This window comes from Cynocephalus volans, chromosome 9, assembly GCF_027409185.1.
Source record: "Cynocephalus volans isolate mCynVol1 chromosome 9, mCynVol1.pri, whole genome shotgun sequence".
NCBI classification, from domain to species: Eukaryota; Metazoa; Chordata; class Mammalia; order Dermoptera; family Cynocephalidae; genus Cynocephalus; species Cynocephalus volans.
Genome location: NC_084468.1, coordinates 103,632,127 through 103,651,093, shown reverse-complemented (window position 1 = coordinate 103,651,093; position 18,967 = coordinate 103,632,127). Strand labels below are relative to the sequence as shown.

Genomic DNA, 18,967 nt, shown 5'->3' with positions numbered 1-18,967 from the left:
CATGTGAGATAGGAACAAACACAACATTTATCACTCTGATTTCCAGCCGATATGAATGGACAGAGTAAGATGGAGGTCATATTTAAAAATACTAAGTGAAGTCCAGAGACAGGAATAGGGTTGTTATGGAATGGACTTCGACAGAGAAGTGGTTGGCGCTCAGAGGGTTGGAGAGTCAGGTATTTTATTACACCAGTGGGCCCAGATGAGCTAGCCCTTCAAAATCTGAGCCTCAAATTTAGGTCTTACAGGGATTTTATAGGCGGACTCTTCTGGGTTCTTTTGAGTTTTGTTCTCAGCATTCATGTAGCCAGTACAGTAGGCATTGCGATAAGCAAGCACATTTACAAAAGTGGGAGTAGAGCAGTTAATTATCAGTAAAGCTGCTACAATAAGCAGGTTCTGTTCTAAAGGCAAAACAAGCTACTGAAAGAATTAATTTTGTATTTTTCCAACAGGGTGAGGTAAGAGTAGCACCTACGGTGCAGAATTTAAAGAGGCAGTCACTCTCAGCATATGCACAGCCCTGAGAGTGAGTGCTTCCTCAAATCCTAGTGCCTCTCTTGCCTCTTCCTAGTTCCAGCCCTGATGAAGTCAATCACCTAAAAAAAAAAAAAAACCAGAGGAAACTAGCAAAAAGCAACAAAACAAACCAAATTAATATAACTGCTGAGGTCTTTAAAGGAGAGGTGACAGGGTCAGGCTTATAGTAGGTAAAAACAAAGAAGCAAAAAACGGAAGTATGTTTAAGTGCAACAATTGTACTTGTCTCTCTGCCTATTCAGTCATCTATTATTAGACTATTTCCTGCTGTATGACATTGTTTCTGAAAACTGCACAAAGGAGAGAAGTGTCAGTTCCTAAACCACCTAGTTAATCACCCCTTCATACTTCCAAGAGGTCCCAATATTGTCTGTTAAATAGGCTCAGCCCTTACCAGCTATTTCAAGTAGTCTCTTTAAAGTTGGTTGTTGGTTTTAAGATTTACCACTGTTCTGTTTCTCTACTTTCCTTCCAGGGGAAATCTTTGCATAGTTAGGAATCAACAGAGGAATTAGGACATTTCTTTTTCACGCTGTTGAAATGTTCTTTCCCAAGTGGTTAATGTCAAACCGGAAAATAGTGTATAAGTTAACCTGACGATTGCATCACTAAACTACAATTTCTTTAAAATTGCTTCTCTGTTGAAAGTTCAATAAACTATTTAGAGTATAAACTTACGTTAAAGCTTCCGAGTAATTATAATGAGGAGAGACTCCTAGAAATTTCTGTACATCATCCATCACTGTAGCAGGATCAATTTTTAGCTGTTGCCCATCGATAATTAGCATCTAAATCACCAAAGAAATAAAAAGCACATTGCATATTGAAAAAAAGAAATATTAACTGTATAATGAAAAATTCTGCACTCTGAACTTATTCAATGAAAGACACTGTCCTGAGGGGATTTGCATGCATTGTTGTTAGATGTAAGCAGGTCTTCCTCATTAATGACTTGGAACAAGAAATAAATCATGCTAATTAAGTATATTCATGTCTTTTAATCTGAGAAGTCCTGCAAACACTACAAAAACAAAAAAGCTATTTGAGGGGACCAAGAGAGCTTAGAAATGTGACTATGAAATCACAAATGGAAACCAAGTTTAAAAACAAAGCAATGATTCCATCTTTGAAGCTGGAAGAAGCACTTTAGAAAAAGAAGAGAGGTTATAATAAGCCCAAGTGTAGTGAGACAGAGGAAATGTCACTATTCACAATTCCATTCAGGAGTACTACTGTAATGTTTGAAGAAATACTTTGGTAGTCCATATGGAGGAGAAGGTAAGACTCCCAGAGAACCTGAACATGGACAGAAGTTCCTCAAGAAACTAAGGGGAGGAATTTGCTTGTTACTCTGGTGAGGGTGGACCCAGCAAGATAAAACGACAGGAGACCATGAAGGAAGACCACATTGCAGCTCTTGCCTATACCTCTTCTCCAATATTTGTTTACTCTAGACCAGCATTGTTCAATAGAACTTTCTGTGATGATGGATATGTGCTATAGCTGCTGTGTCTAACATGTAGCTATTGGGAATTTGATATATGGCTAATGCAAATGAGGAACTGAATTTTTAACTAATATAAATTTAAAAAGCCATACGTGGTAGCAGCTATCATATTGGACAGCATGGTTCTAGACACCTAGGTGCACACCATCTCTGTCACTGGGTTGCTTATGCAATCCAATGCAGGGGTTGATTTCATAGTCTAGGTTGATGCTGGGCAAGAAAGAGAAGTAATGAAGCCAAGAAAAATGAAGGGCTTATGAAAAATTCAGCAAGGTGGTTCAAACGGGAAATAATGGCATTTATGCAAAACAATATTTGTCTTGTTTGGTTAAGAGGTTCTCTCTCAAGCTTTATTCTTTTCAGAATAAGAATCAGGGATCTGCAGCTTTTGAAGCTCTTTACAATCAGGAAAGGTATGCATTAGAAAATACAGCAGTGAGAATTATCCTGAAATACTCTTAGAAAAGAAAATTAAACAGTTTTTCTACCTCTGCCTATCTATTTTTCTTTGCCACAGTCTCATTATTTACAGCTAAAGAGTAAAAGCCAGTAATGGTCTAACGAGTAAAAATTTCCTCTTTCCTTGAGGCAAAGTCATCAGCTTAATGAGATTACAACATGAGGCGAATTCTTATTGCTCCATACCTGAAAGGGGGGGAAATAAACAAGCCATCTCTCAATGTGGCTGGCATACCACCCGGGAACCAAACATCTCTTCTGCAAAGCTCTAAGCTCGGATGGTGCACGGGGCCCAGCTGATATCACTTCGTAGAAGCTAAACTTCAGAGCAGCAGGGTCTTCATGAGATCGCTGATGCTGTGATGAAAAGGTGGATAATTAAACTAACTTGAACCATAGGCATAAATAATTAAAAACCAATCTTTGTGACAAGTCTCAAAGCTAAAGGAAGTAGTGCCTCACAGCTGGAGAGTTATTTGTTTTGAAATTAATAAAGGATGAAAATGTTTGCTTGGAGCATCAGGATTTAAAGTTATGACCCTGATGAAAGAATATTTTTGAGAACATATTTGGTAGATGCTGAATTTTTATTGATAAGATTCCTTAATCAAATTTACTGAGTTTTGTTTCCTTAGTGTATAGATTTTACTCTGAAGGTAAACTTTTGAAAGCAGCTTCAAATGACCCTTTTTCAGCCCATAAGCCGACCATTTATCATGTCTTGTGTATATACATAATACACAAGCACTCTACTAGTTCTGCCAAATAGTTCTGCTTCATCTAGTAATGCAGTTTTAGATTAGAAAAGCCCTATTGGCGCTTTTAAATGGAGAAACTACTGAAAACTCTGACATGTACATTACCCGAAATCCACAGCTTTTATCATATATTACCTAGCATCTAAAAGCCAAGATTATTTTTTCTAATGGTAACCTTTGCAGTGAATCAGAATCATTTATTGTGCAGAAAATTTAGAAAGCCACAATCCAAACAGGAAAGTGTTTCATAATGGCTCAGGCTCAGGCCCATGGGTTTGAGGAAATCACCTTTTCCTTAAATTGACCAATACTCAGGCTTAGTGGTGAGTCTGCAGATGTTTACCTCATCTAGTTGAATAGCAAATTTGCTGCAATTGAGATTCAAATTACTGTACTACAAACTTTACTAGACTTTGTTAAGGCCCTCAATTTGCCACTGTGGAGTGATTTATTTGTAATATTTAGGACGTTTTGTTAGCTCGAAGCCTTGAAACCTCCTTTTTCTGCAAATTCTCAATTTTTCAGGGGCTAAGTGGTTGCCAAGCTCCAATTTTCTTCCTTCTTTTTCAGTCAATTAAGGCTTATTTCTCTTTTCTCCAGACACCTGGTAGAAAAGGTAAAAGGCGCAAAATAAAATCAGTATGCAGCAATTTGCTGTATATTTTTATTTACAAGATGGCTCTAGGTTTGACATGAATGATTAGTGTGGAATTGTGGGTTTCTATGGATCTTAGCTTTTCAGGATGTGTGCAGATTTTCAAAATGCTTAACTAAGATTGCATCTGCTTTGTATGAACTTTTCCCACTCTATCCCTACCACAAAACTTTTCCTGACAATCTATTCTTCCTCTTGTGAACCTGGAAAAAATACTTTTGTTAAATAACAAAAAGATTTAGTGCTGAGGAACTTTATTCTTTAATATCATAATTGTTGAGAACTTAGCTGTTTGAAATCATTATTAAGGAACATCGCACTCTTGCCTGGAGGATCTGAGCTATGTGGGTCAATTTAACACAGAGAAGTAACCTTATATCTAGCCCTCTTGCAGAGTTTCAGACAAGGGGTTTTTGTATACACGGCATTTCACATTTATCTTAACTTTATAGATTCCAAGGAAATAGGACCCTTAGTCTGCTTTTCAGCCCTGACCTGTTGATAACCCCTTTCCACAAAGCTCTGCTTTGTGCCTATCAAAACACTTCATTTTAATTTTACTTAAATTTCTCCCTTTACAAATCCTTCCCTTCCCTTCTTTAGAAAAATGCCCAGTGGGTCTTCTGGTGTTCAGGCTCCTCTGCTCTAGTCGGTGAATAAGTCTAACTTGTCCCAAGTGGTCTTCATCAGATGGGCTTTATCACTCTGAGTCTGCCTGTCTTGTCACCACTTATCACTTTCTAATTTGTATGCTTATTTACTCATATTTCTCCAAATAGACTGAAAGCAGTCTCAAGTGTAGCATCCACATTTGTTAATCTTCAGATCACACTTAGAACAATACTTTGCCCATGGTAGTCATTAGAATTATTTGACGAATGGATGAACACATGAACATTAGGAAAGCATTTTTAAAATTACAAAACTGAGAAATGATAACTAAGGATCCTAGAGACAGACTAAAGACACTGACTATTAATTTTATTATGTTCTTATGTTTAATTTTGGCTGTTTTTTTATTGAAACTTTCCATTTGGTGTTTAAAATATCACTGGGACAGGTTTTTTCCCCCTAATTATTATTTGTAATTTATTAAAGTAAAAATGTATTTGATATATAAACATTATCATTAGAGTCTGTTAAATTATTTCAAGTGATTGTTTCTGTGCTAGGTTGTAACCAAGCAGAAACATAATGGCAATGAGTATATGAGAAAGAACCTTAGAACAGGTTTGTGTAGGCTGGACTTGCAGGGATTCTTATATTTGCTTTGCCGCTAAGTTGCTCCTTCAGTACAAGCAGTTATTTAACATCTTTAGGATCTGGGGTCAGCAATTTATGACCTACTGCCTGTTTCTGCACATAAAGTTTTTGGTTTTTTTGGTGGCTAGCCTGTATGGGGATCTGAACCCTTGACCTTAGTGTTATCAAAACCGTGCTCTACCAACTAAGCTAACTGACAGCTTTGCAGATAAAGTTTTATTGGAACATTGCTATGCTCATCCATTTATGTATTGTCTATGGCTGCTTTCAAAATACACTGGAAGAGTTGCAACAGAGATCATATAACCTGCAAAGCCTGAAATTTTTGCTATCTGGCCTTTTATAGAATACATATGTATAAGATGAAAAATAATTATTTTAAATTATTATAATGTTTACTTTTAAAATGCAGACATACAGATATATACACAAGAACATAATATTTTGTTAATTTTAATTTCTTCATTGCATTAATTTTCATTAAATTGATTTAATTAATTTTTAATTTTTTATTAAATTAAAAAAATTTTATTACATAAACTTAATTGGTAAAAAATTAACAAAAACTTAATGGAGAAACTTAGCTTTTCCATGGAAACAAAGAAAAACTTATCCAGTTTTTTGCAGATATCAAATATCTAACAATTCTTCTTTTGTTAAAAATCTGAGATGGTGGTTATTTCTAAAAATAATCCTCCATTGTCCATTCTCCCCTTTTACCTGTTGGATTCTATTTGTATTTTCCTTACCTGGTACCAGGAGTATGCTCGGTCTGATGGATCAATGAGAATGGTGATGATCTTTGCTTTGGGGACCAGAAAAGCAGCTCTTTTAGGAGCTTCCTCTGAGTGGAAGTAATTGGCACTCTTCTCAAACAGAAAGTCAGTGGTGACATTCGATGGGACTGGGAAGAAGTTCATATACCTAGGAAAGGATATTTTTCTCAAAATAAGACTTTTTATATTCAAATTCTGTGATTGAAGACATTAATTTGTCCCACAAATTCATTTGTTTCCTAAACAAAAGATGACTTCTTTGAGGCATTTATCTTACCATAGTTACCAAGGAAAAACTACCCAGAACACTAATATTATATTTTGAAAATGTTTTTCTAAATAAAATTTCCTTTTGTTTTGCTTAATATCAGGAAAAAGGTATAGAATATAATAAAAATGTAGACACGGAGTGATCAAACTAAAATAATAATCACCTAACTATATAAAAGGTATATAAATGCGGAAATACTGTACAGAGAAAAATGTAAGTACTCAAACAAAAAGAAAACTTTGTTAAGACAGATAATATGTTCAGTTTGAAAACATTTTAAAAGGATTTAGACAAAATATTTCTTACTTTATTACAAGTAGAATAATTTCATTCTCACTAATGTGTTCTGCCAATGTTATATTTAACCATATAAGTGTCAAAATGCAGAACATATCTGGTGTAAATATTAACTATTTGCTTAATTTTTTTCCTATAAAGCCATTTATATTCCTCTTTTAGAATAATTATAAAAACATTTTAACAATATGTATATATTTCCAAATATAAAATCCTACAAATTTTCCCAAGTTCAGGTCCTGTATCCTTAAGTGTAGTAAGAATGCAAATCTCCAGCAGAGTAAACACAGGGATACCTGTAGGTTCAAGAACTGTAATAAAGGATTTTGTTTAATGTTCCACTCATGTAAAAATTGTCAAATAGAACTCAACATATGACAATAAATATTTCTGAAGCACTAAGGGACACCTTTTAGAGAAGGGCTTCTTTAGAGAGAGACTATGAAAATGTGAGACTTCAACAGATTTTTGACTGTGAGATCATGTCATCTTACATGTTAAAACTGGTAAGATTCCAGTTGTTAATAATTGCAAAGCTTAACTGATGCAACAGTGATATCTTGAGATTAAGAGCAATAAAGAAATCGTTTTATATTTTCTGGGAATTGTCTTGTTGGTGATATGTCATTCTGGGAATCTTTTATGGGGAAAGAGATATACAAAAATTTCTGGAAAGTTTGATCTGCTATCTGTTGTGTGCATTCTATTTACAGAAAGTGCCAAATTTCAGGATACTGCTTATTTAGAAGCTCACACTGATTCTCAAGGTGCTTAAGTTATCCCAGGTGTCTGATGGTATCCTATTTGGACAAAGCTTGTCTCAAGCTTGCTCGTTCTGAGAACAAAAATCACAAAAAAATGGACAGAGATGCTGAAATTAGATAACTTTTAGCTTTTAAAAACTGCCCCACCTTCCCAGCAGTCTTTTATACCTGGAACAGTTTAGGCTTTGAAAAAATTCTCAAACAGTTCTAGATCTTGGACCTTGTATAATGTGTTAGTTTGGCCTGGCCTCAGAGGCTCAAGGAGAAGGCAGGGTCCGGTTCTTGTTTGCCTGTATATTCACATTTTTCTAGTACATTGGCTGGCACTTGCAGCCACTTGAAAAATGTTTGATGAATAAACGAGAAATAAAGGAATTCAGGTTCAAACTTCCAGGGTGGGACTCAGAAGCTCCCCAGATAGGCTCACATTAGGAGAATATGAATACAGGTATCCAAAGAATTAGCCAGCAAACTAGAGTGGTTTAACAATTTTGGGGTTAAAGTGAATGCCTGCCTCTCTTAAGCTTTGCTACTTCCACAAAGCATAACACCTCAGCAATTTTATTTTTTCCTAAAAGATGTGATGTTTGTAATACTACACATTTGTTATTTGGTTTGACCTTGAGTATTTCTAATTGATTTTACTCAAAGTCAAATTAAGACATTTAGGTATTCTAAACACTAACAGAATTTTGTGGCTTCCCATTCACCACTCTGACCCTCCACTACATCCTCATGTAATTAAAAATAATAATACCAGATCACAAAAGATAAAACTTACATGTATGCATAAATCAAACATTTTTATTAGATCTTTCAATTGTAAATTTTGGCCATTTTGTCAAAAACGATGTTTTCTAATTTTCATTTGCTCTACTTTACTTGTGCCCTAATCCTGTAATTAGGCTGCTTCTTAGTTAAGGTAAACCTGGTTTTATCCAGTTCTCCAAAAAAAGCAGATCCATGCATCCAGATTAACTAACTGTGCCTGGGTCAATTCCTTAAGTGATTCCGGAACTCTGAGACATGTAATCTTCAACCTTGTGGCACCATGGGTCCAGAGGGATGACTGAGGTGCTCATGCTTCATAGAGAGAAAATGCCAGTCAGAGGACTTGGAAACATCCGATGTTGTTGAGAACAAAGCTATGGTTAGTACCGTAGATTGACATTTGCAGTTACTATTGTTATTTCTATTAATTGCCTTTTATAAACATATAATTTGTCAATCAAAAGTGTATTTGGGGGCCGGCCCCGTGGCGCACTCGGAGAGTGCGGTGCTTGGGAGTGCAGCGGCGCTCCCGCCGCAGGTTCGGATCCTATATAGGAATGGCCGGGGCGCTCACTGGCTGAGCGCCGTAAGGGCGACACCACGCCAAGGGTTACGATCCCCTTACCAGTCACCAAAAAACAAAAAAGACAAAAAAAAAAAAAGTGTGTTTGGGGTGTTTTTAGTGAGTTATATTTAAAATCTTTCATTTTTCTTTAGCTTTCTACTTATTGATGTCATCATCTCCTTGTAAACTGCTTAAGGGGCTTTTTGTTCCTATTACATTGCCTATACACATTACTGGCTTATGATCAAAATTTGTTTTTGATAAAATTTATGATAAAAAGTGATTATTCCCAGATATTCGTTTGTCCCAGGGAATTCAGGTATTGCGTTCCCTTCCACTTCCGAAACAATTTTTAATCATTTCTTTTAGTACTGATGTTAATGTCATTTTTTTCTACTATATACTGTCATATATGAGGCTCCTTCAAAAAGTTCATGGAAAATAAAATTAAAAGATAACATGAATCTCAGGCCGGCCCCGTGGCTCACTCGGGAGAGTGTGGCGCTGGGAGCGCAGCAGCGCTGGAGGCCGCGGGTTCAGATCCTATATAGGGATGTCCGGGGCGCTCACTGGCTGAGCGCAGTGCGGGCGACACCAAGCCAAGGGTTATGCTCCCCTTACCGTCACAAAAAAAAAAAAAAAACAAAAAAAAAAAACATGAATCTTTCCATGAAAATTTTGAAGACCCCGTGTATATATGAATCAGTGGACAAATAGCTGAAATAGTTGATAGTTTCTCGATACTCCCTGTTGTTATTTAACACCACACAATATCAAGTACTGTACTGAAGAAATGGCAGTAAAATATATAACAATTAGAATATATGTAAATCCTAGTAGGTGTTCAAATTATACTCAGTGCATTCCTTTATCTTTCCATTTGGACTACCCACAAGCAACTCTTGAGGGGGTTCTTATAAAGTTGAGATCATGCAACTTGACAACAGAGGTTAATATATATGACTCTTTATGCTAAAATATATGCAAAATGTTTATGCTCTAGAATTATTATAAGAATTCCATTCTTATACCACTCTGTGTCCAGCATTATAGATCAATAGAATGACCTCTAGATACATTTTATAATTAGCATGTTAGCTTGTACCATCTATTTCTACTACATTACTATATTTCATGTATATCTTACATTTTTATTTTTTATTTGAACTTAACTATTTTCTTTGCATGGCTGATATATTTCTAATTTCAATTCAAAGGCAAAGAATTTAGATTTGTATATTGTTGATAGTTTTTTTTATAGCTTTCATTACTCATAAAATATACACAGATTTCTGGTTCTATTTACTTTTTAACCTTTTATACCAAGGCAAAATAGAAAATTATATATGTGGGTTATAGCATTATATAATGAAAAGTGCACAAGAAGAGAAAGATATGAAACTGTTTTCTTACGAGTAGGGAAGAATGAAATTCCTGGGTATTATGCTATTTCTCTGACTTCGTGTCTGTAATTACTATCAAAGGTAATTAATGCCAATTGAAATTACATGTGGGCCTCTTGTGGAAAAATTCTCTTCATAAACTGAGAAGTGTTTGTTATGAATAATTTCTGTGCTCCTTCATATTATTGAATCAATTTCCAAGGCACAGAGGGTAACTTTTATTTTTAGCTACAAACTTCTGTGTTTCTAAATATTAGCACTAAGTTTATACTGTGCACAGTACATATACTTTTAGATTTATACTAATAACCCATCTTACCAATCAATCCCCCTGTGGTAGTTATTTCTATTAAAGAACTGTACCTCCTCAAAGGTTTTTGGGCTGGGGGAGTTACTAATGATGGAAGGATGCATAACCAGGAACAAGTACAAAGCAGTGGTGCCTGAAAAGACAACAGAAGTTTAGAAATTAATTAAATGAAAACACAGTTTCCTACTATTAATTGGCATTTCTAAGTTATTAATAAATTTAATATTACAATGATCCAAACAGATTCATTATAAGTATTCCTTGACTTAGACTGAATGGATAACCAAAATTTTTAAAGAAGCAGATTCTAAAAAGTGGAGATTTTGTGGTATGAAGGGAAGAGAACTGTTGCAGGGATTGGGAGAACTAGCTTTTGATCTCTGCTTAATTACTGATTTTGTCTGTGATTTTGGCTTTTAGCTTCCTTTTATCTCAGCTTTCTTAAATGAAAATCAGCTGTCTTGCTTATTTCATAGATTTTCTGAGGATAAAAAGACATATGTACCTGAAGATATTTTGATAGTAAAAAGCACCATGAAAAAGGGATATATCATTATTTAATGTTGCATTACCAAAATTGATACTTGGGTTCTCCTATGAAGTTCTTCCTGAGGCCTATGAAAGCTAACTAAACTCAAGACAGAATTTAATCTTTCAAGTTTGCTTAAGCGTGAATGTACTTACATACTTAGAAAAAGTAGTGTCAAAAATGGATTAGATTGCTAAATTTGGAAAAAAGTGGTGTTACTTCTTAGTGACGTTAAGTTACAAAATTTGCATTTTATTGGAAAGAAAATGTCATATCACAGGTACCCATATAGTTGTGATTATTGGGGAGCAAGTGTGTGGTTTTTAAAAAGTGGGCACTCTCAAACTGTAAAGTTAGTATTTCACTAACCTAAATTAGGAGGTAAAGTGTGCAGCTTAGTCAGACTGTTACAAGGAAAGTAAGGCAGTTTGGGTTCAGCTTGTCAAAGATTTAAACTTGTATTTGCAACTGTGACTGTGTTTTTATGATAATAATACAAAAATATTTCTGGTCTATGTGTTCAGTTCTCCTAAGAGAGAAATATACCCTCTAGTTTCTTCTCTATTCTAATGTGATTTACATTATTATACATTCTGATGGATCAGGGCCTGTTAATTGTATTCCAGTTCAATAGCTAGCAATAGTAATTAGACATGGCCTTTTAATATTTCTCTCACTTGGAGAAATTTTGCTTAGTGATGGAGTGTCATGTTGCCATTTGTACAAAATTTTGAATTTCTTATTTCTCTGAGAGGCTTTCATTACTATTGTACTTAAATCTACCATATCTATGCAATAAAAAATTGTTAAAATAACTATGTCAACAACAATATTGTTTTAAAAAAAGTTAATTGAAAAAGGCAGTGTTCCTAGATTATATCTGAGCCAAACAATGAACACTTTATCTACAATCACAGATAACTAGAGAATGAAATATAGTAATCTATGATATACTTCTTCACAAGCTTGACTTGAAACAGTGGTCGTCAAACTTTAGCGTGCACCAGGTTCACCTGGAGGGCTTGTTAAAACACAGATAGCTGGGCCCAATCACAGAGTTTCAGAATCAGCTGGTCTATGGTGTGGCCCAAGAAGTTCTAATAAGTTCTCTGATGATGCTTTTGCTGCTGGTCTAATGACTATCCTTCAAGAATCACTGACTTAGAAGAAAAGTGAAGCAATACTAAAACTTATTGGGGGAAAAAATTCCCCATTACTTGAAATCCACAGTAAAGTAGAAAGAGCGTGTTGTTTGGAGTCAGGTAAATTCTAGAATCAAAAGTTTATTTTCTAGTACTTACCAGCTGTGTGAAATGGAACAAAAAATATTAACCTCTCTGAGTCTTAGTTTTCTCATCTGTGTAGTGAGGAAGAAAATACTTAGCTGTTGGAAAACAGGAAAAATTGTCAGGGCCCCTCAGATGTTCAGAATCTTGCTGAGCATTTGATGTAAATAGGCATTGGCGCTCAGGTGTTCCTTGGTTATCGTCTAGTGTAATTGCACATGTGCACCCAGGTGTCCTGGGTTAACAACGAGTGGCTCTGATCCACCGTGCCTCCCATCCCTGGGATGTCCCCCCCCCATTGGAAGGGGAACGGGGAGGCCACTCCTGGTGCTGGAGGCTGCTGCTGGTAGTGCCCCTGGGATCCTCTGCAAGGCCACTGCCACTGAGGAAGCTGAGGACTGAGCTCATGTCATTTGCCAACAGCTCCTGGAATCTTTCCCAATTACCCAGCATGGACCTGTGTGTGAGGGGTCTGGTGATCCAGCCTGGCATGTGAGGGGTCTGGTGATCCAGTCTGTACAATGGGTTTGGAGGGTCTGAGCCCTAGCTCTGACAATGTAAATGGAAACTTAGTATAACTAAAATAACTAAAATAATGAAACATTTTGGATTTAGTTATGACTTGCCTTACTTTACACTTAGCTCTCAGGGTTTATGAGGGTCAAGTGAGATAAACTCTGTGAAAGTACCTAAATAGTGTCATATCTAAATATCTGTAAGGTATTTTAAAAAATAACTTTGAGATATAATTCAGAAAAGCACATGGCATATTTTTAAACTGTAAAGAATAAATCTTTTGGGAAAAAGAAGTAAGGCTATTATAACGTGAGAAAAGAAAACAGAGATGAATTCCTTTATTAGATCAACTGAAAACATTCTTTTCTGAATTTTATTTTTAAGAATGTATTAAATCATGAAGTTTGCTTTTGATAGCTTTTCATGACCAGCATTAATTAGACAAACAGAAAAGATGGATATAATCTAATTACTCTGTTTAGTCAGTAAAAGGCATGATGTAATTTATTAGCAGTCAAAAAATTGTTTAGTTCTGGTTTCTGAATTGTATCTTTACCTATACATATTCTTCAATCTGAATAAACTATTCTATGTATATATTGTCAGTGAGAACTCAGCTCATATCACAGACACATTTAAATAACCATCCACAAAATTTCCGTCTTTATATTTTTGTCAGTTTTGACAGTGAAAAGTATTTGAATATCCAGATAACTAGATATCTATGCATAATTATCCAGAAAAATACTTTTGACAAAACTACAATTAAAGTGAAGCTATTTAATTCTCATGGAACTGGTGTGAGAAGACATTTTTGTCTAATTAAAATCAGTTTCACGATATATTGATAAACATGGATGACTCTAAAAAGTATTATAGTAATTGAAAGAAGCAAAATGCAAAACACTACATACCGTATGCTTTCATTTTCATGAGATTTTAGAAAAGACAAAATTACAGTGGCAGAAAGTGGTTGCCTGTGGCTGGGGATGGGGCAGGCTCATGGGGAATGACTGCAAAGATGTGAGGAACATTTTTAGGGTGACGAAACTTCTGTGTCTTGAATGTGATGGTTACATGACTGTGTACAATTTGCAAAATTCTTCAAATGGTACATTTAAAATAGGTGAATTTTATTGCATTTAAATTATACCTCAATAAAACTGGGAAAAATCAATCTCTATAAAGGGGAATTAATTTCTATAAAAATTCTTTTCCAAAGGTAAATGTTATATCCAAACTGTAACATAAACATTTAGCCCAGCTGAATTTAATATAAGTAATAATTCTGCTATCTAACCATGATATTAAAATGTCTGTATATCCAGCACAAAAGGAAGCACATCCTGCAGGGCTTTCTGAAGCAAACTTGATATGACAAACTTCAGAGAGATGTGATCAGAAATGACCAGGTTATGTGATGACAGTAGGGGGTCACTGAAGAGACTTTAGTTTAAATGTTTTCTAGTAGCCTTTTGACTTTAGATAGATAAAGACAAGTGAAATATATAAGGACAAGAAAAGTATTTGTCATATTTATTGTTTTCAGATATCTGCAAGTGGGACTAAGAAAAAATGAATAGGACAAACTCTCTCTGTACATTGTATTGAATTCTCAGTTATTTCTAAAGAGATGAGGAGAGGGAATGTATTGCCCTTACCAAGCTATGTGGTTGAAATGGCTGTTTACCATAAAACCGGAATCCCCAGGCCCCCCAAAATTTATCATGCAGGATACAGCATGAATGTCAGACATTTTAAAGCTTTCACTGGGCTTCATCTTAATATTGCTTCTTATAGGAATAAGAAGTTTATGGGAAAAAATTGCACACCGATTTAAGAAAAGGTGCAAATGATTTCTCCTGGGTATGAATAAATACCTTCCTTAGCACAAAGTTTTGTTTATGTCTAGGAATTCTGCTTGTCAAACATCTTTTGGACTTTAAAAAAATAGTCATCTCTGCAAGAAATAGCTTATATCAGGAAGTTGGCAGCCTTAGAGACTATTGTTCTGGCAGGGAATTATTATAAAGAGCTATAGGTACTTATATGTGTCCCTCTTTGACTTTTCACAAAGTCCTGTCAGTTACTTTCTAAATACTTGATTAGTTTTGATTTTAGAAATGTTAACAACACTTTTCAGTAAGATCTTTCGGGGGAAAAAAAAATATGTGCCATCAAATTAACTGCTGGATATTCAAACAGTGTTACATCTATTTCATCCTTATCACTTTAAAAAACACTTTGACAAGCATTTAAGTACATTAATTACTGAGCTAAACTAAGATTATGTCAGAGAATAACATTGTTATTCATCAGCATTCACAGGAAGTTTAAGGACTCATTGTGTGACAAGAACTCATTGTCTAGTCATCAGGATTTTTACACTATTTGGTTAATCATAACATAAAAAATTCTCACCAGTTTTCTGGGGTCCTATTACCAAAAATTTTGGTAAGCGATCACAAGTTTTTTCTTTAGACCAAATGTCTCTGTGGCGTTTGTCATCACAGGGATTCTAAATGGGAGAAGAATATGACATGTATTATTTTTTGAGTGTGTCCATTTTGTGCTAGCTTTTCTTGTCCTTAAAAGAAAATATCCCAGAAAATAATGGGATAAAAAATGAGGCTCCTTTTAAAAAATAAAAGCCCCAGAGTGGCATCATGGAAGCTTTTGAATAACTCCTTTCCATCCTGAAGTTGAGCATATACTGAGGCGGTGGAGGAGGAGAGATATTTCTACCTTGGGTAAACAGCCTCATAGAGCTTAATATTTTTTTGCTACTGCAGTTCTATGTCTTAATTTTTTACTTTTTAAAAAAAATAGTTTGGGCTGAGACTATGCTTCCTGCTAACCTGAAAGAAGATACACCCTCAGTAATCAATAAATAACTAAAATATAAAGTATAATATTTTTATTCTAAGTAACTTTGAGCTTTCCTGCTGTATTTCAAAGGGAGAGGGATCTAGTTACAATAGATTTTAAAGAGACATAATATTTAAAGAGGCAGCAGATTCCTTTCAGCTGCCTTGAAAGGTTGGTAAATATATATCTAAAAATGTAACTTTACAGACTATAATGCTAAAAAGTATTAAATTTTAGCAAAAGGGTAAAATGAGTTTGAATTACTAACTTTGGAATTCTGCTTTTGGTCTATAATACTTAAAACCAACACTAACTGCAAGAGGTATCTAGAACACCCTTTGTTTTAACTACAAAGTGCATATTATGTAGAAAAGGGGAAAAATTAACAATACCCTTTATACTATTTCAGGAATGGGCAAATAGGGCCACTTTTTATTTCTATTCAATTAATACTGTAGATATGTGAAGTTAAATAAAGCCACTTTTAAAATAAGCAACAGATGTTAAGACTAAAGTGAGGATATTCTTTTTGGCTGCTGTTCTGGAGAAAAAATAGTTTTAGACTTCTCACTTGAAATAATAATGATTTCAGTTTAAAAATAAGGTGTTAAATTAGCAGGAAAATTGCATATCTTCACAGTGGCTCACATTTGGTAATGTTTTGCAGTGGTTCAGATGAAAAGATGCTTGTTATAGCAACTGAAAAGTAATATGCACTCATAATTCCATAACCACTGGCTTTAACCTGCTAAAAATGTAGTTATATCTTGGAGTTATCTGTGCTCTGGAGGAAGTTCACTCACAGTTCAAAGCTGAATGAATTGAATATAGAGTTCAAAATTTACCACAACTTCAACCTATGAAATTTACTGAGTTCTACTTCTGAAGATTGTTATTGTTTATCATCAGTTCTGTTACTGCAGTAGCATTTAGAACAGTGATTAAGAGCACAGCCTCTGGAGCCAAAAGATCTAGAACTGATTCCTACTCTATCACACACTAGCTGTGCGACCTTGCTTAATTGACTCAGCCTTTCTGTGCTTCAGTTTCTTCATCTGTAAAATGGGGATAATAACTGTACCTACCACATAGGGTAGCTGTGAGGATTAAATGAGTTAACATATGTAAAGTGCCCTGTGTGACACAGAGTACACACTGTGTAATTATTTGCTAAGATTATTTCTGCAGATCATGGAGTGGACAATTTAAGCTCAAAGTAGTTCCTGCAATTCTACGACACATAAGAATCTAGGCTTTGAAATCTGGGTTATCCCTAGAATAGTTTGAATATGCCATATTAATGTGAATTTTTTTTCTCTGGAGAAGCTCAGTGATTTTCCAATAAAACACTTTCCCCCATGTCCAAAGTAATCCCCAATTAATACTTTTGAAAGCTGCCCACATTCTGTGGCTGTCGGTGTACTTCATGGTTCAGAAGGTGGATGTCAGTTCTGAACTCTTCTCAGAGACCTTTTAATGTGATTTAGTCATTAGAGACATGGAGTGGTGTTCAAGGCTGACCAGCTGGCCGCTTGCCCTACATACAACCTGTTTTCAGCCTATCTGCAAATTGATCTCTCACTCCTGATTGAAGACATCACATCCACTGAATCCTTCATTGAACTTTTAGAATTCTACAATTTCTAATGGGCAAGGGAACAGAGAATTTGACTCAATATGTAGTAATAATTTAAGACTACAATTAAGGGAGAAGTAGTTTCTCAAATCTACTAACATTTCCAAAATGTACAGTTTTTTTTTTTTCAGATGCTTTTACTTTTCAGTTTGGATTATCTCATAGGACTACAAGATATGTTTGTGGGATTAATTAATTATACCAATAATTGAACCATTTTTACCTGCCAGAGAGGGTCTTTTTGATCAGGAAAGAGCTCAAAATACTTGTGAGCCAGTTGCACTGGAGGCAAAGTCTGAAGTCGCAGGTTGGTCCAGCTCTGCACGAAATTGGCAAGATTAACAAATGTATATAATCCCAGTCGGTCGTTCCCGTAGTTGGACAAATGGGTCATGAAAATGCTGATCTGAAAAAGGCAAATAAACTTGAGTGTAAACATCAGTTATTTTACCACTAGAGGGCAGTGTAATCATAGCAATGCTGATTTTTTTCCTTAAGTAGTCTTTGCAAAGGTTTCAATTTATGATGTGTTTTTGGACTCTGGACATATCCCCAAAATTCTTATTATATTAATGCATACTAGAAGATATGTTATTTGCAAGATTTGAGCATTTTTTCTGAAATTTTAATGTATTTCATAACGAAAAATGAGTTCAACATCTAATAGCTGCCACATACCCATTTAGTGCAATAAGGCTGATGCTGAATAACGTATTCTAGATGTCAGCACATAATGGACTCATGATATGTATGTAGACTGTTAATCATTTGAAGCAGCAGGATTCCAGGAGGTTGGGATTTTATAATTTCAATCTATTTAATATGGTTTATACTGTAGTACTTTAAGTTAAGGGGTATAAGTAATCAATTCATTGTTAATATTACCAGTATAACTGAATGTCCTATGATTTGCATTTCTTAGAGGCTATAATGACAACAGGCTGGTGCCTGAGCTTTTACTATTAACTATTTTCCATCAATAACACTCTCAAACCCTTTTTCCATATTCATTGGGTCTATTATTCCCAATATAAATACTTCCTTTAAGAAAAGACTTCAGTGCTTGGCTAGATAAAATTAACTCTTCCTGTGGAAGCAGCTGACCTAGATTGAATCCATGCCCTGAAAAAAAATCACATCAAATGTGGGAAACTTTTTATAATAAAATAAATTTGAATTATGTAGGTTTGACTAAATTGTTGTGAGATGTAGAATGAGCATTTTTTTTTTTTTGTTACCGGTAAGGGGATTGTAACCCTTGGCTTGGTGTCGCCAGCACCACGCTCAGCCAGTGAGCGCACCTGCCATCCCAATATAGGATCCGAAACCGCGGCCTCGGCGCTACCAGCACCGCACTCTCCCGAGTGAGCCACGGGTTCGGCCCAGAATGAGCATTTTTAAAGCTGCTGCTTCAAGTGGATGCAAATAATTTTTGTTGGTTAGTTGACAAATCAAAAGAATTCTTCTGCATGAGATTTTCAATGGCAAAGAAAACCACTGTGACATTTATGGTGCTATAAAAAAGATCATAAAAATAATTCATGTGATAATAGTACAAAATATATAATGTGATGTGAATGAATAGTAATAATGGTTATTATAATCATAATAATGAATATAGTAGTTCATTCATTTAGAAGCTGAAAGAAATAGTCAAAAAATTCATTGAGGTAAAGTGGCAGAGATGAGAGAAAAAGTTATATTAAGATTTCATATGATGAATCAGAAAAAAATGTAATTACAATGAGAATAAGAGGAAATAGTAATGTCTTATATTCAGTGGCTTTCAC

At 35.0% G+C, this 18,967-nt stretch overlaps 1 protein-coding gene across 2 annotated transcripts in view; it reads right to left on the bottom strand.

Moving 5' to 3' along the window:
* Positions 1 to 18,967, bottom strand: part of LOC134386047 (bifunctional heparan sulfate N-deacetylase/N-sulfotransferase 3) — a 144,821-nt gene that overhangs the window by 10,317 nt on the left and 115,537 nt on the right. Inside the window, exons 6-11 of one of the 2 annotated variants that reach the window (XM_063107975.1) lie at positions 17,401 to 17,583; positions 15,095 to 15,191; positions 10,352 to 10,475; positions 5,935 to 6,109; positions 2,696 to 2,866; positions 1,222 to 1,331 (exon numbers count right to left, since the gene is read on the bottom strand). In XM_063107975.1, coding sequence (XP_062964045.1) covers positions 1,222 to 1,331; positions 2,696 to 2,866; positions 5,935 to 6,109; positions 10,352 to 10,475; positions 15,095 to 15,191; positions 17,401 to 17,583 — 860 coding nt within the window. The remainder of the gene's footprint in view (positions 1 to 1,221; positions 1,332 to 2,695; positions 2,867 to 5,934; positions 6,110 to 10,351; positions 10,476 to 15,094; positions 15,192 to 17,400; positions 17,584 to 18,967) is intronic. The other variant, XM_063107976.1, reaches the window with a different exon arrangement.